The sequence below is a fragment of the Cetorhinus maximus genome, chromosome 10, assembly GCF_964194155.1.
Source record: "Cetorhinus maximus chromosome 10, sCetMax3.hap1.1, whole genome shotgun sequence".
Lineage (NCBI taxonomy): Eukaryota > Metazoa > Chordata > Chondrichthyes > Lamniformes > Cetorhinidae > Cetorhinus > Cetorhinus maximus.
Genome location: NC_135888.1, coordinates 76,809,700 through 76,834,943, shown reverse-complemented (window position 1 = coordinate 76,834,943; position 25,244 = coordinate 76,809,700). Strand labels below are relative to the sequence as shown.

The window sequence follows — 25,244 nt, the reverse complement described above, 5'->3', positions numbered from 1 at the left end:
ACATCTGGTGATGATCAGATCCAGCTGGTGCCAATGCCTTAATCTTGGATGTCTCCAGGATATCTTGTTGCATGATTTGTTCTGAAAGAAGGTATTAATTACACAACTCATGGTAGCGGCAAGACTCAAGTAGTCTCTGTCCATTCTCATTTATCTTTCCTAAGCCATGGTGTCCAAGACCAGGGGACTCTTGCGTTGAAATCCCCCAGTAGGTAAAGATGTTCTGTCTTAGGGATTCTGCTGATTGCAGTTTCAAGCTCTTCGCAGAACTAATCTTTCATCTCTGTAGTGGAGCCCAGCATTGGAGCATAAATATTGTGAGGTTAAGTGGCCCTGCCAAATGGTGGAGAGGTTACAATTGCAGTTTCACTAAGATGTTGCCTGGTATGTTGAAATAAAAAGATGAAGAAAGACTAGAATTTTTAAAATTAGAACATTGCAGATATCACAGCTATACGATAGAAATCCAAAGAATGGGCAGGATAGATAGAAGCAGACCGCTTCTAGTAGTTGGGGAGGGCTTCAAGATCAGGAGCAGTAAGGAACAAGTAGAAGATTAAACATTTAGTAAGAGCACTGAGGATGTGAGGCAGGAGAAGTCTCTTTTGTGAGGCTGTGGAATCACTTCCAGGGCTAATGGGCGAAACTATTGTCAGTGATCAAGATTAGATGTTAAGTGGTTGAATGAAACAGGGAGATGAAGGGCATGGGTAGAGGTTGGGTAAATGTAGTTAGGCGTATTTGCTGTATGGAGAGGAAATGCCGACATAGACTGATTGGGCTGAATGTTTCAGTGTTATAATCGATGCATCGCCATGGCTGTATGTTCGGTTTAAATCACTTGGAACAAACTGCAGCTGGATGGAGCCACCTGCTGCCTGCATGAAAGATGGCGGCGGCCGCACCGCATTTACTTGTGACAGATGGGGCGCCTTTTTTTTTGCCTGCTTCCGGTTGACGTCAGCCTTCCCATCCCCCAGTCCCCGCTCGCTGGCCGCCATATTGGATTCTGTTTCCCTGGAGCGCGAGCTGTTTGTGGCGGAGCCGCGGGCGGAGGGTGAGTGAGTGAGTGAAACCGGAGCCAGGAATGAGCTGCGCCGAAGAGAAACGCGTCGCCGGTCGAAGGAAGAAGAACAAACGGGGGTCGGGAAACGGCGGCAGCAGCGCAGTCCCGGGAGAGAGCCGCAGCCCCAGTCCGGCTGAGGAAGCGCCGAGCCCGGCGCAGGGCGAGCAGCCGCGGGCGGGGATGGAGCCGGGCCCAGGCTGGAGCGGGGAGCAGGTAAAGAGCAGGCTCCCACCCCCCGGGGTCCGGGAAGGGGCCGTGTGTGTGTTTGGGACGGGCAGTGGATTGCGGCGAGCAGCCCCATTCGCCGCGGTTCAGCAACATTTGAATTTATTCCGCTGTTGGTTTTGTGATGGGAGGTGTGGAGCTGGACGGATTGTCAGGGGCTTGGGAGTGGGTGGGTCGGGTCTCTCAGGCTGGGGTCAGCTCTAGTCTATTGACTGTCGAAGAGGGAACCCGCATCTACCTGAAGCAAATGGAGACGATGATGCTCAACACTGCACCGTCTAAACCCTTTCACTGCCTAAATCTGTTTAATATTTATACATAAGCATTCTTTCAAAGGCTGTGTTTCTGATTCTCAGTGGATAAACTCATAACAGTAACCAGTTTGCCCTGCAAAAAGCAATGGAAACTGAAACCGACCTCTTTGTTACAAGGTGTGCCTTTCAACTTGTAAAATACACACGAGGATCGGATGTATTCATTGGTCGACTTGGGGGGTCATTTTTTTATTGCCATCACTTTGACATGGAACTGACTAATTTTGAATTAGTGCAACATTTGTGTCCATTGGTGTGTTGGTAAATGTAGTTTACTTTTGTCAGTTCATTATTGCGCTGTTCTAAGTTCACTTGAGCAGGACAGCATCTTAGCAGTCAGTCACTAAATCAATTGAGCCCTTTCAGTCCATTGCTAGTTGTGGATAATTTCTAGTACAACTGTGGATTTTGAGCTTATTGCTTTGGATTGACAAGAACGTGAGTAAGAAATAAAAACACAAAAGGTTGGAAATGGCACGGCAGGCTGATCAGCATCTGAAAATGAAGGGTAGTTTGGGTATTGGGTTTTCAGAATTGAATCACCAATTCTAATGAAGACCTGTACTTCAATACTAATCATTTATTCTTTCAGACACTGATTATTTAATGCTGCCTGATTGCAGAGTTTTAATTTTGAATTTATAGCACTCAGTTTTCCTTTTTCCCCTCTTCACTGGGTATTAATATGCAGAGGTAAATTACATTGTAATGGGCATTATCAGTTGTCTAATAATTGTTACAAATACAAATAATTGTGGACAGTATGTCGTGCTGCATGGTATCCCAGTTCTACTATTGAAATTATGTGTACAAAGTCTCCTTTTGAAGGGTGGAAAACTATAAATGGAGCCACATACAGACCAGGAAAAATATTATATACTACTTCCATGGATTGATTATAAATCTGGTGAACTGATTATAATAATAGTTGTTATTATATCAATTTCTTCTTCAGTGTTAAGCAGTAAGTGGTGAAGGGTTATGGATGGAATGCACCCAGTGTCTCAAACTTGGTCCTACATGTACCCAAGGTGGTGTTTTACTAGTCATAGTTGCACTTGTCTCTGCCCCTCAGATGCCCCTTAAAATTCAACTCTTTGACAAGATTTTGATCACCTGCCCTAAAACGACCTTGTGAGGTTTGATGTGAAATTGTTTTTGATTGCGCTCCTGTTAAAGCGCTTAGGGATGTTTTGCTACATTAAAAGCACTATATAAATGTAAGCTGCTGCCACGTATATATTTTTTTTATCAGTGGTCAATTTTCAATTTTTTTAAGGAGTTTTGTCATTCTGTTAAACTTTAGCCAAGTCAATAAAACTGGAAATTTAGATGTTTGTCTGGTGCACATTTGCCAGTGTGTCTGTTTATAGTAGGGAGGTGGTACCCGAAAAGTCACATGTAACCAGCTTTGATCTCCTGAAACTGTATTCTATGCACAAGTGACTGAAATAAAACGTGTCAGACACTTGCTCATGAGCTCCAACTAAATCAAGCTGGTGTTACCCAGGTTGATTTTCTATCTAAATTTGTGTATTCCATATGTATGCTAAAGTTAAGGCAAGTGATCTGTCAAGGTGCTGCATCCTTCCCCAGTTTTCACACCACAGTCCAGTTTCTACGGTGCTCTTCCCCAGCAGCTTCTCTACTCAGTGGTATTTTAATCTGAGTGGTGTGGAGCTGTGTGCTTGCTCATTGTAACACCAGCTGGTTGCCACAGCAGCTGGTCTGGCAGATACAGCATGTTTTATCCGTACACTTTAATTCAAACTCTGATTTTAAAACAATGCTGTGGAGTGTATGTTGAGCCTGTAAGTTATGATTTATTGATTGGAACATGAATTTCTACTCTTGATTTTTAAACTGCTGCTGCAGTCCAGCCATTGTTGTAAAATCTGCTCTTTACTGTACCAGCTGGTACTTTTCCTTAGGTTGGCCAAGTTGGGAAGAGTGGCACTTCACAAAAAACACCCGATTAAAATGAGGTTGCTGGTGATTGGAGGGCTTAGCTGGCACTGACCTACATCTACAAGAAATGTATGTCCCACACCTGCCTTTTTTTGGCCTTGTTTTGCTATTAAATCATCTCCCATTCTGTTGGCTATCATTCAGGCCTTTGCCAATACTTGCCTGAGCCAGCTGTTGGAATCTGCATCAACAGCAGCATATGAAATAATTGCCCAAGTTTCTCTTATTTGGCTGTGTGGAGGTATCTGGCTTCTTGCAATTTAGGAGTTAAACTGAGATTGAGATCAAGCCATTGTTGCTCTGCTGTTACATCATGATTGGCGTACCAATGTAGAAGACGAGTGTGGGTTTTGCCTAGTGATAGAATAGTGGTACCTGCTTAGTCTGGGACAAGTATGATGACTGTATCATTGTGCCTAGTCAACTATATACAAGTTGATTTGTCTCAAATATTGAACTGGATTGGTAACATCAAATCAGACATCATATGTTTGGTTCCACCACCTTTAATTCTGTACACAGAGATTGGCTTCAGTTCAGTAGCAAGTCTTTTTGGGAATTAACATTAAGCATGATCTTTAGATAGTGAAGAGATTTGCAAGAGATAAATGTGCGTTACTTTTTAAAAACATAGTTGATACAACAGTTACATTTATCTTGTCTACTAGGATGCATTTGAATTGTTGCTTCTGAGTAAGAGCTCTGTCTCCCTTTTAACTTTGATCACTGAACACAAGCCATGGTTCCTGCTATATTGCTCAATTTTAACTTTTTTAGTGCAAAGTTTTATTCTTCCACCTCCTTCTGAGTCTTGCCTAAATATATACTACCTCTGCTGAAAGCATGGGATGGAAACATCTTCCCAGGCACCTGTGTGATATAATGAGAAAAAGATCAGTGCGTGAGGCCTGTCAGTGATGACCCTATGGTTTTTATGGGTAAGCACCTAGTCTTTTTTGCAGCAGCTTCCAACTTCTGAGAACTTAGCTGAAGTCAGGAAATTGCCAAGGCCCCCACCACTCTATGGCATAACTTATTTCTGTTTTAAAGCACCATTCCCTAATCCTGGTGTGCATCTTGCAAACTAAACCAATCTTTGCAGAATGATTGCTGGCATCAGATCTGACATGCAAGAAAGGAAGTAATTTGGTATGTTGTATTTGTTGTGTGTGGGGGTGTTTGTGCAGTGGGTGGTGTCTAATGATCAACAGGGGAGGGTGGAAAAAATAATTTTGGTGTCTTTCATGCATTCTTAGAAATAATCACCTGCAAGTAATTGAGCCTGCTCAGTTTGGTTTGGGCATTCAAGAGAATAACAAATTAAACAAATGGTGGAATTATCCCAGCCTTCAACTTGTTCAGAAAGTGAGGATTTTATGAAAAAAACATTTATGCATAATTAAACTCAATGGTGTAATTGCTGAAAGATGAGCTTTTCCATAACGAGAGGTGTTCAATTAGTGGTTCATTAGTGATGTTCAACCCAAATCTGTTTCATGCTGTCATACAAATCTTTGGATTCCCGAATGCTAAAAAGTATGGCTGGTACATTTTTTGTTAAGGCCTCTTTGTAGAGAGGTCCTCTGACCTAATCTTGACTGTTGGATTGGCCCAAGTTGTTTTGAGTACAAATGCATAATTTAAAGATTGGTGCATTTTTCAAATCAGCCTGTAAATATGTTTACAAAAATGGCGTCTACCCGGCAATGTGGAAAATTGCTAGTTATGTCTTGTACACAAAAAGCAGGACAAATACAACCTGGCTAATTACTGTCCCATTGGTCTACTCTGATCATCAGTAAAGTAATGGAAGGGGCATCAACAGTGCTATCAAGCATCACTTGCTTAACAATAACCTGCTCGCTGATGCTCAGTTTGAGGCCCGCCAGGGTCGCTCAGCTCCTGACCTCATTACAGTCTTGGTTCAAAAGTGGACAAAAAAGCTGAATTCGAGAAGTGAAGTGAGAGTGACTGTCCTTGACATTAAAGGCCGCATTTGACCGATTGTGGCATCAAGGAGCCCTAGCAAAACTGGAGTCAACGGGAATCGGGGAAAACTCTTCGCTGGTTGGAGTCAGCCCTAGCACAAAGGAAGATGGTTGTGGTTGTTGGTCAATCATTTAAGTTCAGGAGTTCCTCAGGGTAGTGTCCTAGGCTCAACCATCTCCAGCTGCTTCATCTATGACTGACCTTCCATCATAAGGTCAGAAGTGGGGATGTTCGCTGATGATCGCACAATGTTTAGCACCATTCACGACCATCCTCAGATACTGAAGCAGTCCATGTCCAAATGCAGCAAGACCTGGACAATATCCAGGCTTGGGCTGACAAGTGGCAAGTAATATTCACGCCACACAAGTGCCAGACAATGGGACTGTCTCAAAGACAATCTAACCATTGCCCTTTGACATTCAATGACATTACCATCACTGAATCCCCCACTATCAACATCATGGTGGGGGTTACCATTGACCAAAAAACTGAACTGAACCAGCCATATAAATACTGTGGCTACAAGAGTAGGCCAGAGGCTACAAGAGTAGATCAGAGGCTAGGAGTCCTGCAGCTAGTAACTCGCCTGACCCCCCCATAGCCTGTCCGCCATCTACAAGGCATAAGTCAGGAGTGTGATGGAACCCCCTCCACTTGCCTGGATGAGTGCAACTCCAACAACACTCAAGCTTGACGCCATCTAGGACGAAGCAGCCCGCTTGATTGGCACCCCATCCAGAAACATACACTCCCTCCACCACCAACTGGCAGCAGTGTGTACCATCTACAAGATGTGGTGCAGGAACTCACCAAGGCTCCTTAGGCAGCACCTTCCAAACCCACGACAGTTACCACCTAGGAAGGCAAGGGAGCAGACAGATGGGAACAGCACCACCTGGAAGTGTCCCCCCCCGCCGAAGCCACTCACCATATATTGCTGTTCCTTCACTTTCTTTGGGGCACGATCCTAGAATTCTCTCCCTAGCATCCATGTGGGTTGTACCAACACCATGTAGGCTGCAGCAGTTCAAGAAGACAACTCACCACCACCTCGAGAGCAATTGGGGAATGGCCAATAAATGTTGCCTAGCCAGCTGCGCCCACATCCCATGAATGATTAAAAAAATTCAGATGTTTGTATGCTACATTGATTCAGATGTTCACACATTTATTCACATCCAGTGGTGGCCCATGTTATGAGTGGAGGAGGAAAAGCTGTGAATGAGACCGTGGAGTGCTGCAGCTGCTTTGAGGCCATTCAACTGTTCAAAATGGCATCAAAGAGAGACTTGCCTCTGAATTGGGCCTAGTTGAATTTGAAACAAATTTCACAACAACCTCTGTTGACAGTCAGTCACAGAATGCTGATCCTATAACTGTATTGAGTTTTGTGTGGAATAAAAGGTCTGTTTTCACAAGATATTTACCTGCACTGCTTGCCATCCACCCCAATAACATGTTACATTTTATGGCTAGTATTTGACAAGTGGACTGATTTGAGATGCACAGAAATGCTGTTTTATTTTTCCAGATTAAGATGTGAAGATTCATTCTTCTTGCATGTGGTGGGTTAAATTGAGCAGCAACATTACAACATACTTTAAGGTGAATCACAAACTTGTGGAATTTGCATTCCCGAATGAGAGTTCTTCAGCTCAATGATTTATCTATTGTTAAAACTCAGAGTCTTCTGCAACTTTATCTTCTGGAAAAATTGCAGGTGTTGGAGAACAGGGTTTGCTGGAGGTCCCAACTGTGTTAGAGTTAACTAGATGGCGGATGGTTGAATGACTGTCCTTTAGTGGAACTTCTGTGGGTTCACTGCAGCTATTATTTTCAAGTGTTTTTCTCAGGTCAGGCAGAAGTTTCCATCAGGCGGATTATGTTTGGTATCAATCTGTTGACTTTTGTATTAGTATTGACCAATTATGGGGAGAATTGGTAGAGAAAGTAAGGCAAGGATGAAATGGAAGATAACAGGTCATTCAACCACCTTATTTCACGAATGAATTTTCTCAGGTAGTTAAATTGATTGTTCTGTTAATATATACAGTAGGTTTCAATTAATTTTCATAAAGGAGCGAGATTTAGCAATCAAAAGAGACACTGGGCATTTAGGGCAGGGCCTCCAGTTATGTTAGCTTGATTTGTATGGCAGCTATTTTTGGAGAAACTCAGTTGTTCCATTATATAGAAACTGTCATTAATGTCATCTGAACTTTTGTGCAATAAAGCCTTGCATGTGATGTTGTGTTGTCCAACATCAGTTTTCTTCTGCCTGACTTAAATCAGCTTCACAGTGGACAAAAGATTACATTCAGATAGTTCTACTATTTTTCTCGTCATTCCAGTGCCAGATTATGTTGTTCCATATGTGTAGGAACAAAATTTGGGGGTTCCCATTGTACCATACCGTGACTTATTTTACACGTTGTGAAAATGACTTTATTTATCTGTAGGGACTTAGTGTCATAGATGACTGCTATTTTTCCTGCGATGAGTTGCTGTAATGAGGTGTGTGCAGTATGTGCATATGCAGAGCAGTAGAAATAAGCAGAACAAATGTTTCACATTTTTTTATTCTCAGAGCAATGAATTAATGAATGATGGATTCTCCTGCCAACTCAATGGATGCATCAATAGTAAACTTAAAAAGGCAAGGAATAAATTATTGCAATTGCCCATGTATTCTAAACCGTGTTACCAAATTGTTGTCTTTGCTTTTGCATTTGTGCATCTTGTGACGTGTAATTTTAAGATTGAATGCTGGTTTCAGCAGTAATTTACAGCAGATAAGGGATTTTTGATTCAAATATATGCCATTATGTTTTCCACATTGACCTTTAAAGGCCAAAGTTTTCTTTATGGAGTTTAGTAACTCAGGAAAATTCATAAAGAACATTAGAAAGCTGGGTTTGCAGGATTCTCCAAATACCAAGTTGATAGATTTCTTTAGCAGTATACTTAGTAGATATTTCTATTGCTGGGTTTTGCTTCAGGATGAGTGGAGGGAGGAAGGGGATTCCGGGAATGCACTAGTGTCTATACAATGCCTTCAAACAAAAATGTTTAAAAGCCATTGATGTATAGTACATTGACTAAGATGGTTGCCGAGCCTCGGATGAATCTAGTGACGTTCAAGTGCATCAAAGACTTCTGAGAAATACGAGCATACAAAATAGGAGCAGAAGTAGGCCATTCGGTCCCTTGAGCCTGCTCCGCCATTCAATAAGATCATGGCTGATTGTTTGTGTTCTGAATTTCACATTCCCATCTACCTCGATAACTTTTGGTTTCCTCGCCTAACAGAAATCCATCTACCTCTGTCTTAAAAACATTCAATGACCCCGCCTCCACTGCCTTTGGAGGCAAAGAGCTCCAAAGTCGCACAACCCTCAGCAGAAAAAAATTCTCCTCATCTCTGCCCTACCAGTTCTGGACTCACCCACAAGAGGAAACATCCTTTGCATATACACCTTGTCAATACCATTCAGGATCTTTCTTACTTCAATCAAGTCACTCCCCACTCTTCTAATCTCCAGTGGATACAAGCCCAGTCTGCCTGCAGCTCCCATTTATCCACAGCACATGTTACCCCTTCAAAGAAATCTTAATAAATAGGTTAAACGTTATTTCTCTTTCATAAAACCATGCTGGTTCTCCCTTATTACCTTGAATTTCTCTAAGTACCCAGCTATGACTTCCTTAATGATTGATTCTAGTACCTTCCCCATGACAGACTTCAGGCTAACTGGCTGATAGTTTCCTGTTTTTTTGTCTCCCTCCCTTCTTCAATAGATAGGTTATAATAGCTACTTTCCAGTCTGATGGAACGTTTGCAAGAATCTCATGAATTTGGAAAATTAACACCAATGCATCTAATACTTCATTAACCACCTCATTTAAGACCCTAAGATGAAGTCCATCAGGACCCGGAGACTTGTCAGCTCACAGCTCCATTGGTTTGCTCAGTACCTCTTCCGTGTTTGTAATTTCACCAAGTTCCCCTCTCCCTTCCACCACCTGATTTACAGCTATTACTGGAATGATTTTTGTATCCCCTTTGGTGAAGACAGAAAGAAAATATTTATTTATTTTCATCTGCCATTTCTTTATTATCTACTATTAACTTTTTATTCATTCACGGGATGTGGGCTTCGCTGGCTGGCCCATCCCTAGCTGCCCTTGAGAAGGTGGTGGTGAGCTACCTTCTTGAACTGCTGCAGCCCATGTGGTCTATGTACACTCACAGTGTTGTTAGGGAGAGAGTTCTGGGATTTTGACCCAGCAACAATGAAGGAACGGCGATATATTTCTAAGTCAGGATGGTGAGTGACTTGGAGGAGAACTTCCAGGTGGTGGTGTTCCCATCTATCTGCTGCCCTTGTCCTTTTAGATGGCAGTGGTTGTGAGTTTGGAAGGTGCTGTTGAAGGAGCCATGGTGAATTCCTGCAGTGTATCTTGTAGATGGCGCACACAGCTGCTACTGTGTGTTGGTGGTGGAGGGAGCGAATGTTTGTGGATGTGGTGCTAATCAAGCGGGCTGCTTTGTCCTGGATGGTGTCCAGCTTCTTCAGTGTTGTGGGAGCTGCATTCATCCAGGCAAGTGGGGAGTATTCCAGTGTGATTTGAACAAGCTGAGTGAGTGGGCAAATGCATGGCAGATGCAGTATAATGTGGATAAATGTCACTTCCGTAGCAAAAGCAGGGAGGCAGATTATTATCTGAACGGGTATAAATTGAGAGGGGAGAATGTGCAATGAGACCTGGGTGTCCTCTTACACCAGTCACTGAAGGTAAGCATGCAGATGCAGCAGGCAGTAAAGAAGGCAAATAGTATGTAGGTCTTCGTAACGAGAGGATTCGAGTACAGGAGCAGGGATGACTTGCTGCAATTATACAGGGCCTTGGAGAGACCACACTAGGAATATTGTGTGCAGTTTTGGGCTCCTTATCTGAGGAAAGATGTTCTTGCAGAGGGAGTGCAGCGAAGGTTTACCAGACTGATTCCTGAGATGGCGGGACTGACATATGAGGAGAGATTGAGTCGGTTAGGATTATATTCGCTGGAGTTCAGAAGAATGAGCTGGGATCTTATAGAAATCTATAAAATTCTAACAGGACTAGACAGAGTAGATGCAGGAAAGATGTTCCTGATGGTGGGGGAGTCCAGAACCAGGGGCCACAGTCTGAGGATATGGGGTAGACCATTTAGGACTGAGATGAGAAATTTCTTCACCCAGAGAGTGGTGAGCCTGTGGAATTCAATAGCACAGAAAGTAGTTGAGGCCAAAACATTGTATGTTTTCAAGAAGGAGTTAGACATAGCTCTTGGGGTGAAAGGGATCAAAGGATATGGGGAGAAAGTGGGAGCAGGCTATTGAGTTGGATGTTCAGCCATGATAATGAATGGCGGAGCAGGCTCGAAGGGCCGAATGGCCTACTCCTATTTTCTATGTTTCTATCACACTCCTGACTTGTGCCTTGTAGATGATGGACGGGCTTTGGGGAGTCAAGAGGTGAGTTACTCGTCACACGATTCCTAGCCTCTGACCTGCTCTTGTAGCCACAGTATTTATATGCCCAGTCCAGTTCAGCTTCTGGTCAATGGTAACCTCCAGGATGTTGATAGTGGGGGATTCAGTGATGGTCATGCCGTTGAACATCAAGGGGCGATGGTTGGATTCTCTCTTGTTGGAGATGGTCATTGCCTGACACTTGTGTGATGCGAATTTTATTTGCTACTTGTCAGCCCCAGCCTTGATATTGTCCAGGCCTTGCTGCATTTGGACATGGACTGCTTCAGCATCTGAGGAGTCGTGAATGGTGCTGAACATTGTGCAATCATCAGCGAACGTCCCCACTTCTGACCTTGTGATGGAAGGAAGGTCATTGATGAAGCAGTTGAAGATGGTTGGGCCTAGGACACTACCCTGAGGAACTCTTACAGTGATGTCCAGGAGCTGAGGTGACTGACCTCGAACAACCACAACCATCTTCCTTTGTGCTAGCTATGACTCCAACCAGTGGAGAGTTTTCCCCCTGATTCCCATTGACTCCGGTTTTGCTAGAGCTCCTTGATGCCACACTCGGTCAAATGCTGCCTTGATGTCAAGGGCATCACTCTCACCTCACCTTGGGAGTTCAGCTCTTTTGTCCATGTTTTAACCAAGGTTGTAATGAGGTCAGGCACTGAGTGGCCCTGGCGGAACCCAAACCGGGCATCAGTGAACAGATTATTGCTAAGCATGTGCCGCTTGATAGCACTGTTGATGACCTCTTCCATTACTTTACTGTTGATGGAGAGTAGACTGGGGTGATAATTGGCTGGGTTGGATTTGTCCTGCTTTTTGTGTACAGGACATACCTGGGCAATTTTCCACATAGCTGGGTAGATGCCAGTGTTGCACTGGAACAGCTTGGCTTGTGGCGCGGCAAGTTCTGGAGCACAAGTCTTCAGTACTGTTGCCGGAATGTTGTCAGGGCCCATAGCCTTTGCAAGTATGCAGTGCCTTCAGCCGCTTCTTGATATCACATGGAGTGAATCGAATTGGTTGAAGACTGGCATCTGTGATGCTGGGCACCTCCGGAGGAGGCCGAGGTGGATCAACCACTCGGCACTTCTGGCTGAAGATTGTTGCAAATGCTTAAGCCTCACCTTTTGCACTGCTGTGCCGGGCTCCTCCTCCATTGAGGATGGAGATATTTGTGGAGTCGCCTCCTCCAGTGAGTTATTTAATTGTCCACCACCATTCACGACTGGATTTGGCAGGACTGCAGAGCTTAGATCTGATCCGTTGGTTGTGGGATCACTTAGCTCCGCCTATCACTTGCTGCTTATACTGTTTGGCATGCAAGTAGTCCTGTGTTATAGCTTCACCAGGTTGGCACCTCATTTTTTAGGTATGCCTGGTGCTGCTGGCATGCCCTCCTGCAATCTTCATTGAACCAGGATTGATCCCCTGGCTTGATGGTAATGGTAGAGTGAGGGGTATGCCGGGCCATGAGGTTACAGACAGTACAATTCTGCTGCTGCTGATGGCCCACGGTGTCTCATGGATGCTCTTGGTGTTGGACATTGAAGTCCCCCACCAGGAGTACATTCTGCTCCTTTGCCGCCCTCCGTGCTTCCTCCAAGTGATGTTCAACATGGTGGAGCACTGATTCATCAGCTGAGGGAGGGCCGTACGTGGTAATCAGCAGGAGGTTTCCTTTTCCACGTTTGACCTGATGTTATGAGACTTCATGGGGTCCGGAGTCGATGTTGAGGGCCCCCAGGGCAACTCCCTCCCGACTGTATACCACTGTGCTGCCACCTCTGCTGGGTCTGTCCTGCCGCAGGGACAGGACATACCCAGGGTTGGTAATGGTGGAGTCTAGGACATTATCTGTAAGGTATGATTCCGTCAGGATGGCTATGTCAGGCTGTTGCTTGACTAGTCTGTGAGACAGCTTCCCCAATTTTGGCACTAGCCCCTAGATGTTAGTAAGGAGGACTTTGCAGGGTCGACTGGGCTGTGATTGCCATTGTCGTTTCCAGTGCCTAGGTCGATGTCAGGTGGTCCGTCCTGTTCCATTGACATGAAGTCTCATGGCATCAGGTCAAACATGGACAAGGAAACCTCCTGCTGATTACCATGTACCGCCGTTTTTTTTTTGTCTTTGTAGCAGTTTGTTACAACTGAATGGCTTGCTAGGCCATTTCCGAGTGTAAGAGTCAACCACAAGTCACATGTAAGCCAGACCAGGTAAGGGCGACAGATTTCCTTCCCTAAAGAACATTAGTGAGCCAGATGGGTTTTTACAACAATCGACAATGGTTTCATGGTCATCATTGGACTTTTAATTCCAGATTTTTATTGAATTCAAATTCCACCATCTTCCATGGAGGGATTCAAGCCCGGGTCCCCAGAGCATTACCCTGGGCCTCTGGATTACTTGTCCAGCGATAATACCACTATGCCATCGCCCCCGCCCACACCCCCCTTCCTCCATTGTCACCCTCTATACTCACTACTTTTTTGCATTTTAAATATCTGTAGAAACTCTGGCTGCCCCTTTTTACATTTCCAGCTAGCTTCCTCTCGTACTCTAATTTATTTTACCTGATTAACCTTTCGTCATTCTCTGCTGTTCATTATATTCTGACCAATCATTTGACCTGCCACTCATCCTTGCACAGTTATTTGCTTTTTCCTTAAGTTTGATGCTTTCCTTAACTACTTTAGTTAACCACGGATGGTGGGTCCTGCCCTTAGAATTTTCCTTTATGGTCGGAATATACCTATTCTGAATATTCTGAAAAATCCCCTTAAAAGTGTGCCACTGCGCCTCTGTTGATCTATCCCCAGCCTAGTATCCCAGTTCACTTCAGCTAGCTCAGCATTCATGCCCACATAGTTGCCCTTATTTAAGTTTAAAATACTAGTCTGAGACCCACTCTTCTCCCTTTCAAACTGGATGTAAAATTCAGTCAAATTGTGGCCGCTGCTAACTAAGGTGCCTTCTCTCTGAGGTCATTAATTAATTCTGTCACATTACAAACTACCAAGTCTAATATAACCTACTCTCTGGTTGGTTTCAGAACGTGATGCTCTAAAATCTATCTTGAAAACATTCTATGAACTCCTCATCCTTACTACTACTGCCAGTCTGATTTTTCCAGGTTATATGTAGATTAAAATCACCCATTATTATTGCTGCCCCTTTATCACAAGCACCTAATATTTCTTCTTGTACACGTTGACCAAACTGTTGATGCTTTCTCATTCAAGGTTCCTCAGGTACTTTAAGTCATGCAAACCACATCTTCTTTACATGGTGTTCACAGAAATCTTCCTCACCCCACCCCACCCCTGCACCTAGCATCTCATTGGCTTTCTACATCTCGGTTTATGAAGTATGACTTGGAGCAAGTCATGGCACCAGTCAGCAATTACCACCAGGTGATGGTATTACTATGTTGAAAATTTGATTTTTTTTTTAAAGATGCTGATAACTTAAGTTACTGTAATTTCTTATATCTCATGATTTAAATATTCCATGTGCAAAAGATAAGCAAAATAGTATTCTACAAATGTACATATGCATAAAATATTACAATAGGTTTGACCTTGTGAACTGAATCCTATTTATAGAATTAAATAAGCAAGTCATCTTGCTAATAAATGGACGTGGGTACCATAGGTCTACCAGACTGAGCACCTAACAGTATTTTGGGACAAGGCACCTGTACTAAATTGAGCTTAGTACATTTATACACTCATTAGCCACAAATTAAATGTTATGTTTCATACTGCTCAAAAAAGGAAAACTTTTGTACAAATGTTTTTAGTGTGCCTGGATCAGAAACTAATGCAAATGTATTTTCTATATGTTAGTTCAAAGCATTGTTTGCAAGGCCATTGCCATAATCATTTTGATTAACCAGGCAAGAGGTAGTAAAATGCTTTATCTAGATCAGAATTTGAACAAATTGTACATATCTAGCTGGCTTATATGGCATACATACAGGATGTTGTGCAGCCTCAGTGTATTATTGTTAATGTAATGGATGACCCTTAATGTTGCATGTAAAATATCAAAGTCACAAATGGTGTTTGCTGCAGTTGTGTACATGTGTCTTTTAAGTGTCTTACATTGGGATCTGTGGTCTTTTTTATTTCTTTTTTGTCTTATTCCCATTTTTGCCCACAATGGAGCTAGCTCTTGCTAGGTAATGGTTCTGTAGTGACCTGTATTCCTCTGGTATCTCATCTAAGTGGCCACATGTCTGTGTTTTAAAAAAACCTCGGCAGTGGACTATTCAATCATGTAAGCATTGTACTGAAGTCCATATTGTGTGTTGCCCTTGCAAGTGCATTTCCCAGGCGTCTTACTAGATAGCAATTGAGATTTCATATTGAATTTTTCTTGACCCCATCAAAACCAGGTTAGTGAGGTGAATGTTAGAACTCAACTGATGCCCCAATTGAGACTGATAATTAAAAGCCAGTTTTTGGCTTGGTGCCACACTGGGAGGTGGTTTCACCCACCTGAGAAAATGGAAGATAAATTGAGCTTTATTGTATTATTTTGAAATGTAAGCTCCATGAAAGCTAACTGGGGCACAACTGAACTCAGGTAATTAATCATAATATCACTTTTAAGGCAGATTAAATTGGGAAGGTGCAAAGACCTGAGGGCTGCTGCAAATTAAATGCCTATCACATAGAACTTATCTGTCCATACATTATGGCATTGAACCTGGTAATTTCATTTGAGGTTAAAGAGATACAACAAAACAATGGATAATTGTTAATAGTCCTGTGGACCATCAATCCCTCTCTCTCACTCGAGTACAGTTACTCCTTCTGATCAGTGCAGTCATTTAGGCGCAAAATTTCAATAAACTATACGTTTAGGTAACTTTGTCAACAGCAGTATCTCCGAACAGATTCACTTTTGTCACTTTCCTCACTCCCCAACTTGAAAAACAAAATTAGAAGCATCATCCCACTTAATAGCTCAACATTAACATAGAAAAAGTATCTAATGCGTTACTATGAAGGAAGCAATTCAAAATAATTTGCAGAGAGTAAGGGCAGTTAATCCCATACAGTTTGTTGAAAGATGAATTGTGCCCAATACAATTAATGATCTTTCAAGTGATAAGTCATTGGACTGAGGTTCATAATTTGTTGTGCCAGGTCATCCAACGATGTTACACTTGACCTTGCAAAAAAATTTAAAATCTTAACATGAGTGGCAAGTTGCTGAAATTACTGTCACAAACTGATAATGCTGCAGCAAAGGATTTTTAAAAAAATTGTTCATGGAGTGTGGGCATTGTTGGCAAGCCAGCATTTCTCTTGAGAATTGAGAATAATTGTCCTTGAGAAAATGATGAGCCACCATGGTCCATGTGTCATAGGTACACCCACGGTGCTGTAATGGCGAATGTTCCAGGATTTTGAACCAGTGATAGTGAAGGAATGACGATCTAGTTGGTGTGTGACTTGGAGGGGAATCTGCACGCTCCTGCTAACCTTGGCCTTCTAGGTGGTAGAGGTCACAGGTTTGGAAGGTGCTGTCAAAAGAGCCTTGGTGAGCTGCTGCACTGCGTCTTGTAGATGGTATATACAGCTGCCACTGGTGGAGAGAGTGATTGCTTAAGATGGTGAATGGGGTGCCAATTAGATGGGCAGATTTCTCTTGGATGGTGTTGAGTTTCTTGATTGTTTTTTGGAGCTGCACTAACCCGGGCAAGTGGAGAGTATTCTGTCACACTCCTGACTTGTGCCTAGTAGATGGTGGACCGGCTTTGAGAAGTCAGGAGGTGAGTTACTCTCAGAACCCCCAACCTGTGATCTCCTCTTGTGGTCATAGTATTTACGTAGCTGGTTGAGTTAGGTCACTCATCAATTGGTAACTCTCAATGTTTATGGTGGGGGAGGTTAAGCAATGGTAATGCTGTCAGAAGGACATAGTTAGCTTCTCTCTTGTTGGATGTGGTCATTGCCTAGCACTTGTGTGATGCAAATGTGCCTTGCCACTTGTAACCCCAAGCCTGAATGTTGTTCAGGTCTCACTGCTTTTGCGCAAGGACCACTTTATTATCTGAGGAATTTTGGATGCTATTGGCACTCTGCTGTTGTCAGCAAACATCATCACTTCTGACTTTATAATCTTTAGAATTGTCTTCCTAAACGGAGTTGTTGTATTTGGTGATCACTTTGGTGCCTTCGGAGACGGTGTGTTTGGCCAATTCCCCCGGCAGCGTGAGGCGGACGGCGCTCTGGATCTCCCGGGCCGAGATGGTGTGGCGCTTGTTGTAGTGAATGAGGTGCGACGCCTTGGAGGCGATGCGCTCGAAAATGTCGACAACGAAGGAATTCATAACACTCATGGCCTTGGACAAGATCCTGGTGGCAGGGTGGACCTAGGTCAGCACCCTGTACACGTAAATGGAATAGCTCTGCTTGCGAGATTTTCTTTGCTTCTTAGGCGGCTTCTTGGTGACTTTAATCAGCGACTGTTTCGACGCCTTGCGGGACGCACCGCCCTTCGTCACAGCCGCCAAGTCAGGCATTGCACTCAACTCGGACCAACACAAGTCACATCTTCTGACTTTATGATGGATGGATGATCACAATGAAGCAGCTGAAGATGGTTGGGCCTAGGACACTGCCTTGAGGAACACCTGTGGTGATGTCCTGGACTGAGATGATTGACCTCGAACAACCACAACCAACTTCCTTTTTGCCAGGTATTACTCCAACCAGTGGAGAGTTCTCGACGGATTCCTATTTACTTCAGTTTTGCTCCGGCTCTTTGATGTCACACTTGGTCAAATGCTGCCTTGATGTCAAGGGCAGTCGCTATCACCTCACCCGTGGAATTCAGCTCCTTTGTCCATATTTGGACCAAGATTGTAATGAGGTTCGATGCCAAATAGTTCTACCAGAACCCAAACTAAGCACCAGTGAGCAGGTTATTTCTGAGTAAATGCTGCTTGGGAGCACTGTTAACAACACATTGCATCACTTTGCTGACGGTTGAGAGTAGGCTGATGGGTAGTAATTGACTAATTTGATTTGATCTGCTTTTTGTAGACAGGAGATACCTGGGAAATTTTCCACATTATTGGGTAGTTGCCAGTGTTGTAGCTGTACTGGAACAGCTTGGCTAAGGGTGCAAGTTTTGGAGCACAAGTGTTATGTGTTATAGACAGGATGTGGCTGGGGCTCGCAGCCTTTACTGTGTTGAATGAGTTTGTGTTTCTTGATCTCACATGGAGTGGATTGAATTGGCTGAGATGCTAAGGACCTCAGGGATCAAAATGCACAGAGTTCAGGGGGAGTAGAGATCTTGGAGGGTTGTACTGGAGGAGGTAGCAGAGAATTGAAGTTATGGAGGGTGGAAACTGGAAAGCCTGCCAGGAAAGCATTGGAATATTTAAGTCTAGAGGTAACAAAGGTAGCGTTGAGGGTTTCTTTAGCAGGTGAGCTTCAGTAGAGGTGGAGTTGGTCAATGCTATGGGAGTGAAGCTGGTGGCCTTAGAGATGTCATAAATCATGGTTGCAAATGGTCTGGTTCAGTCCCAGGCAATTGCCAGGCAGAGGGTTAGAGTTGGCAGCTTTGTCAAATTCCATACAAAATCAGGTACAGAAAGAAAGAGGGAGAGGAAAAGGAAGATTTGGATTAAGAGAGATAAAGACAGAGGAAAATTTAAATGTTTTAAGAAGTTAAATTTTACATTTATACTATTAAAATCTGAGGGAATGAGACTCTGCTTGCGTAATCGTTGATTTTCAGTGCCGGACAGATTGGCAAAGTAATTAATATTGTCATGTTATTAAAAGGGTACTTTGAACTTGATGAGATTTAACTTTCTGTGTCGAGTTTAGTTTGTATTGTAAACACAGCAACTTCACGATATTTGAGGCATTTCAACGGTGAGACCGTCAGTGAAATGCCCATTTTCATGTAGCTAATAGCAGAGCAGTGCAACTCAAACAGCAACTTTTGGACATTTGAATGTAACCTCGGTTGAAGTTACTTTACCACTTGTACAGAAATAACATTGAAGACGATTAACCTCTGTGTTATTTGGACAGCAGATTATGGCCCAATGTGCCTAGTTTGCAATCAAATTACTTCCATAGCAGGAAGTGTTTGAGGTAGCTGAGCAGAAACCTGCATCTGAACTGAAGGCATGGAAGTCATTTTATAGGTGAGAGGCTAAGGATTACCCTTCGTTAATAGTTTTAATAGGAAAGCAGTTAAAGGAACAGGTATAACCCATTCTGCCCTTAAATCATTTCATGTATGATCTGTACCTGAACTTCATTTTCCTGCCTTTGATATGTATCCCTGGATATCCTTGTCTAACAAAAACCTACCTGAGTTTTGAAAATTTAATTTGCCCTAGCATCCAATGACCAGTGAAGGAAAATAGTTTTGTTTTTCCGCTAAGTTACAAGCTGATAGTGGTTCCTGATTTCTTCACTAAATGGCCTAACTCTGATGTTTTCATTGTGCCCCTTTGTTCTGGATTTCCCCACCAGGGTAAATAGTTTCTCTGCATGTGCTGTATTGAATTCTTTTATCATTTTAAGCAACTTGATTAGATCAACCATTTAAACTCACTGGTAAAGGTCCCCAGCAGTTGGTTCTGAGTCTTATGAGATTCATTGTTTGTATTGTCATAAATATCATTGAAGAAAGATGGTAAAGTTTTTGGGTATGAGGAAATAACTCGACAGAGAAATGAGATATTTGATAACGCATATTGGTGCTCCACATTAGATATCATTATCATTGAGTAATCTGGAATAGGAGCAAGTTTCAGGTGTGCAAATTGACTGAACTTGTGGTGTTGTATTACTGTAATTACTGATGGAACTAGGATGTTAGTGTATAAATAGCTCTGCAAAGTACAGTAGGTGACAGTGATACAATATGGCACCAAGTATTGGTGAAACTACACTTGAAATGTTGCCAATCTTGGTGATCGTAGTTATGAAATGCACACTGATAGGAGGACTGGAATTGCATTGTGATTGTTGACAGAAAGATTGATTGGGAAATGTTGACATAACGATTTAGAGTGGGGATTATCAAAGCACTGACTGCAGTGATGTGGGAGGCACTTTCTGTACTAGCCAAATTTAGTACACAAATCTTAATGGCCAATAACAAAAAGCATTTAAACTCTCTGGTTACATCTGGTTATTTCATTTCAGCCATCCCTTGCTGTCCACCAACCAGCAAAAGACTGTTGTTTGTTGTGCCACCATGAACGTAAAGACTGGGGAACACAACAGAATGGGATTGTGGACCTAAAGAAGTTGGCACATTCGGTGCCTGCATTGACACATGGCCTGCTCGAGCGCATGCCACTTTGGATATGCCAGACCTGTCAAAGAAGAGTTGAGGAAGAGGAGCAACGGGCCATACTTGAACAAACCCTTACGGTAAAAATGAACTTTGATTACTATCTGTGTTGACCTAAGAAATTGGTAATATTTTATAGGAAGTAAAAGGAAAGTTTTATATTCCATTTAATTTTGTTGCTATCAGGATATGTTTCCTCTCTGGAATTCTGGACTATGCCTGTGAATTTCTCTGGGGGGGGTCTCAGTTGTAGGATTAGCTTGCAAAATCAGAGAAATATTAATAATTGTCTTGTCTGCAATCGTTGTCATATTAAATGCTGATAATGCCCATAACTTTTCTGTAGTTTCCTTTTTGTAGAGAATTCCAATGTGGTTAATTTTGTTCTTTATTGCACAGTTTGAAAATAGCCTTTCTAAAGTACTCAAAGAATGTAAGAATTGCCTTAGGGAGATAGTGTTATATGCTACTTTGAGGAAAGGGAAGGAAAAGGTGTGTGTGGGAGTTCCAGTCTTGTCAAGTACTCTGAAGGCCAGACCCTTGTACATGAATTAGTGTAGAAGTGTTCAAAATTAAATTTCTATCTTATTCAGAACCCATGTTTTAAAATAAAAACAGAATACTGCGGATGCTGGAAATCTGAAATAAAAACCAAGTGTTAGATCTGGCGGTATCTGTGGAGAGAGAAACAGTTAACATTTCAAATCGAATACAGTCTTCTGGATTCAACATTGTGTTCAACAATTTCAGACTATGACCTCCATCCCCCATTTAATTCCATTTTTTTTTGCTGGTCTGAATTTTTTGTTTTTGCTTGCAGGCAGAGTTCGTTATTTTGCCATTCACACTCACTCTGGACAAATGCTTTGAATCCTTACTACAACCACTACCACTTCCTTTGCCTTCTGTTCCATTACATCTTTTTCATTTAACCTCTCCAACCCGCTACCCTGTCCCAGAGCTTCCTTTTTGTTCTTCCTCCCCTTCCCTTTTTAATGGTATAGAACCCATCACATTTCTCCCTATCTTCAGTTCTGAAGAAGTCATATTTGACTCAAAACGGTAACTGTCCACAGATGCTGCCAGAGCTAAGTATTCCTAGCGCTTTGTTTCTATTTCTGTTTTTATTTCACGGTTTAGAATGTTATTTCCTGATGACATTTGAGATTGTTGGGGGTGGGAGGTGGAAAGAAGGCTTTTTTCCACTGTCCGCCTCAAGTGCTTCCCTGGCAAATACACCATGTGATGTAAGCACTCCAGAGCCCTGTGCACTGAATGCACTTCACACTTCCCTCCCTCAATTTATTCATTCAGGAAGTTGTGCCCTGATTGCCAGGCTGTTTTCACTGATAATCTTGTGCCAGTGTTGTGGACCTATGGAAAGTTGCTGCTCAACCTGTGATGGTGCAACTTTTGTGTCTCTTTCCCCACCCCACCCCAGCCCACCCTACCCCAGCCCACCCCACCTCACCCCACCTCAATTAATACAAGAGTTCTACGGGACTTTGTCCCTTTTTCTCATCATCCATCTCTATCCATTCTTCTGATTCCACTCCACTTTTCTCATTGTCTTACAGATTTTACTCTCCCTTGTGCATATAACCTCCGTTGGTATTGTAGTGCCCTGGCTAAATCAGTAGATCTCCTCCAAGCCGCCTGGGGCAATTAAGTTGTATGCTCTTCCAGTTTTAACAAATATATGGTTTATTTATATCTTTTATAAGTGAAATCAACAACTACTCTGACTTCGCTTAGTCTAGATCCTTAGTCATTCTTTATCTATCCATATTCTTGGTGTCTCTATCTATTCTGACTTAAAATTTAATTCTTCTGTTGCTAAAAAGTCTTGTTAAAAACTTAGGAACATTGGAATTAGGAGCAAGAGTAGGTCATTTGTCCCTTTGAGCCTGCTTCACTATTTGATATGACCGTGGCTGATCTGGTTCTGGTCTCAACTCTACTTTCCTGTCTACCCCCCATAACCCTTGACTCCCTTGTCAATCAAAAATCTACCTAACTCAGCCTTGAATATATTCAATGACTCAGCTTCCACTGCTTTCTAGGGAAGACGGTTCTACACACTAACGACCCTCAGAAAAAAATTCTCCACATCTCCATCTTCAACGGAAGACCTCTTATTCTTAAACTCTGCCTTCTAGTGCTAATCTTCCCCACAGGAGGGAACATCCTTCTGGTATCCACCCTATCAAGTCCCCTCAGGATCTTTTATGTTTCAATAAGATCACCTCTCATTCTTCTGAACTCCATTGGGTTTAACCTTTCTTCATAAACTAAGCCCTTCATCCCAGGAATTAGTCAAGTGAACATTCTCTAAAGCAATTATGTCCTTTTTCAAATAAGGAGAGCAAAAGTGTACACAGTGTTCTACATGTAGTCTCACCAATGTTCTGTACAGCTGCAGCAAAACTTCCCTGCTTTTATATTCTATTCCCCTTGCAATAGATAACAATGCTCCATTTGCCTTCCTAACCAGTTGCTTTAACTGCATACTAACTTGATGTGGTGCCTGGACCAGAACACCCAGATTCCTCTGTGCCACTGAGTTCTTCAATCTCTCTCCATTTAAATAGCATATTGCTTTTCTAGTCAAGTTCACATTTTTCCATATTAAGCTCCAATTTTTCTCTCACTCAATCTATTTATATTCCTTTTCAGACTCACTACCTCCTCTTGACAACTTACTTTCCTAGCTATCTTGGTGCTGTCTGCAAATTTAGCTACCTACATTTGATCCCTTCATCTAAATCTTTGATATAAATTGTAAATAGTTGATGCCCCAGCACTGATCCCTGTGGCACTCCTCAAGTTATAGCATGCTCACCTAAAAAAGACCCATTTATCCCTACATTCTGCTTCCTGTTAGCTAACCAATCCTCTATGCATGCTAATATGTATTTTCTTGTGTAGTAATCCTTGATGTGGCATCTTATTAAATGCCTTTTGGAAATCTAAGTACACCACATCTACAGGTTCCCCTCTATCCACCTTGTTATTTCCCCAAAAAAGTCATAAATTAGTTTAGCACTATTTCCCTTTAACAAAGCCATGTTGACTCTGCCTGATCACATTATGATTTTCTAAGTATCCTGAAATTATTTGTCTTTCTCTTTCATGCCAAACACTTTTCCCCTCAATTCTGAACTCAGCCCAAGTCTAAGTCTTGAATGCTGCTCCCTTAGCTTCCCTTGACTTTCTCTTAACCTCTTCCTTTTTCTCTTTCCTATTCTGTCTCCATTCCACTGTGGTCAGTACTCTGGAATTTTATTTCTTCGCTTTTCTAAGCTAGGTGTCCACGAGAAGGGCCCACCAAGGATAGGATTATAACTGACTCTGTTCTTTGCCCAGTGCCACATCTTATCACTGACTCGCAGCAATGCCCTTTGCACCCTTATTTTATAGCAGGAGGACAGAGCTGTGGGGAAACAGCTCAGTACAGCCAATAATGATTAAGGGTTATCAGAAGTTGGGAGTATTTTGACCTGCTGCAGGTGCCAGCGTGCGCAACCTGAGCCTGGATTGTCATCTTGCAGCTGCAAAATATCTGTAGATTTGTATAAATTCTTGGGACGACTTGTCCTGACCGAGGTGGGCGGGAAACAAGTGCAGCGCCTCCACATCAAGCATGACATCACGACCTGGGCACTGAATTGAGAGCTGGACTGAAAGGAACTATTGCAGAACTTGGTGCATGCAACAAGAGGCAAAGAAAAATGACAAACTAATTTGTGTCTGAAGTGACTAGTGGCATGTCTTGGAATCAGTCCAGTTGCTGGAAATTAATAACCCTGATTGGGAGGAGTGGGGGCTACTATCAGGCTGACCTTAACGTCAGGCTATATGTGTGTCACTCTCTCACTTTTGACTTATGTTATAATTAAAATTAGATTTCAATTTAATCGTTTTTGGAAAGTGAACTGAATCAATACTGATTTTTTTTATTCTGCTACTGCAGAACTGGCTGCACCTTCAACTGTGTCTGGGCATCCTGCATGATCCCATCTAACTATTGGTTGCAAACCGTCCAGCAATTTAAAAACTAACACCTCTGGGAATTTGATATTTGTTCCTGACTTTAAAAATAAAACGATGACCATTTAGTATTTTTCCTGGCGAACTCTGCTTATGTCAAATTTCGCATAATTTAGAAACATACAGTTTGAGTATTGCTGAAAAAAGAGACACGTCAAAGCTTTTTGCCTTGCACTCAGCAGGAAACTTCGCAAGAATACCAGTGCAAGGGGAAAACAACAATTTCTGCTGTACGAGAAGAGAGTGCTGATTGGTTGGCAAATGGACTCTGATAGAGGCATTCCAATGATAATGTACCAATTGATGATGACTGACAGTTAACTACCAAACATTGGTTGAAAGTTAAACCAGGCAGCTTGACCCTGATTGGTCAAGGCATTGGCCTGAGGAATGAGTCAGTGAATGGCTGTCATTTATTTTGTTTAGCTGAAACAGATGCAATGTGTTTACATGTTCTTTTTGTCTGCAAAGAATAGGGCCCTGTGTATTAATATATGTCGCTTCCACTATATGCAAATGTGCCACACTGCGACCATCTTAAGGATCATCTTAAATTGGCTGTCAGTGTAATTCTTAGCATACCAATGATTATTTAGCAAATGTCCAATCGCGGAATCGATTTTTTGAGATACCTTCCAGGGTAATCTGAGGTAGACTTTTCAGGGCCAAAAGTGACTGTATTTTAGACCTGTTCATGAGTGTGCGTGATGGTGCAAAATGATCTGATCAGGGTCGCCATTATTCTGAAGGTT

General features: G+C 42.6%; 1 protein-coding gene across 3 annotated transcripts in view; it reads left to right on the top strand.

Moving 5' to 3' along the window:
- Positions 1 to 1,012: 1,012 nt before the first annotated feature.
- Positions 1,013 to 25,244, top strand: part of fam193b (family with sequence similarity 193 member B) — a 69,861-nt gene continuing 45,629 nt past the window's right edge. For 2 of the 3 annotated variants that reach the window (XM_078550632.1, XM_078550631.1), the window contains exons 1-2: positions 1,013 to 1,279; positions 20,292 to 20,522. In XM_078550632.1, coding sequence (XP_078406758.1) covers positions 1,088 to 1,279; positions 20,292 to 20,522 — 423 coding nt within the window. In that variant the 5' untranslated portion in view covers positions 1,013 to 1,087. The remainder of the gene's footprint in view (positions 1,280 to 20,291; positions 20,523 to 25,244) is intronic. The other variant, XM_078550633.1, reaches the window with a different exon arrangement.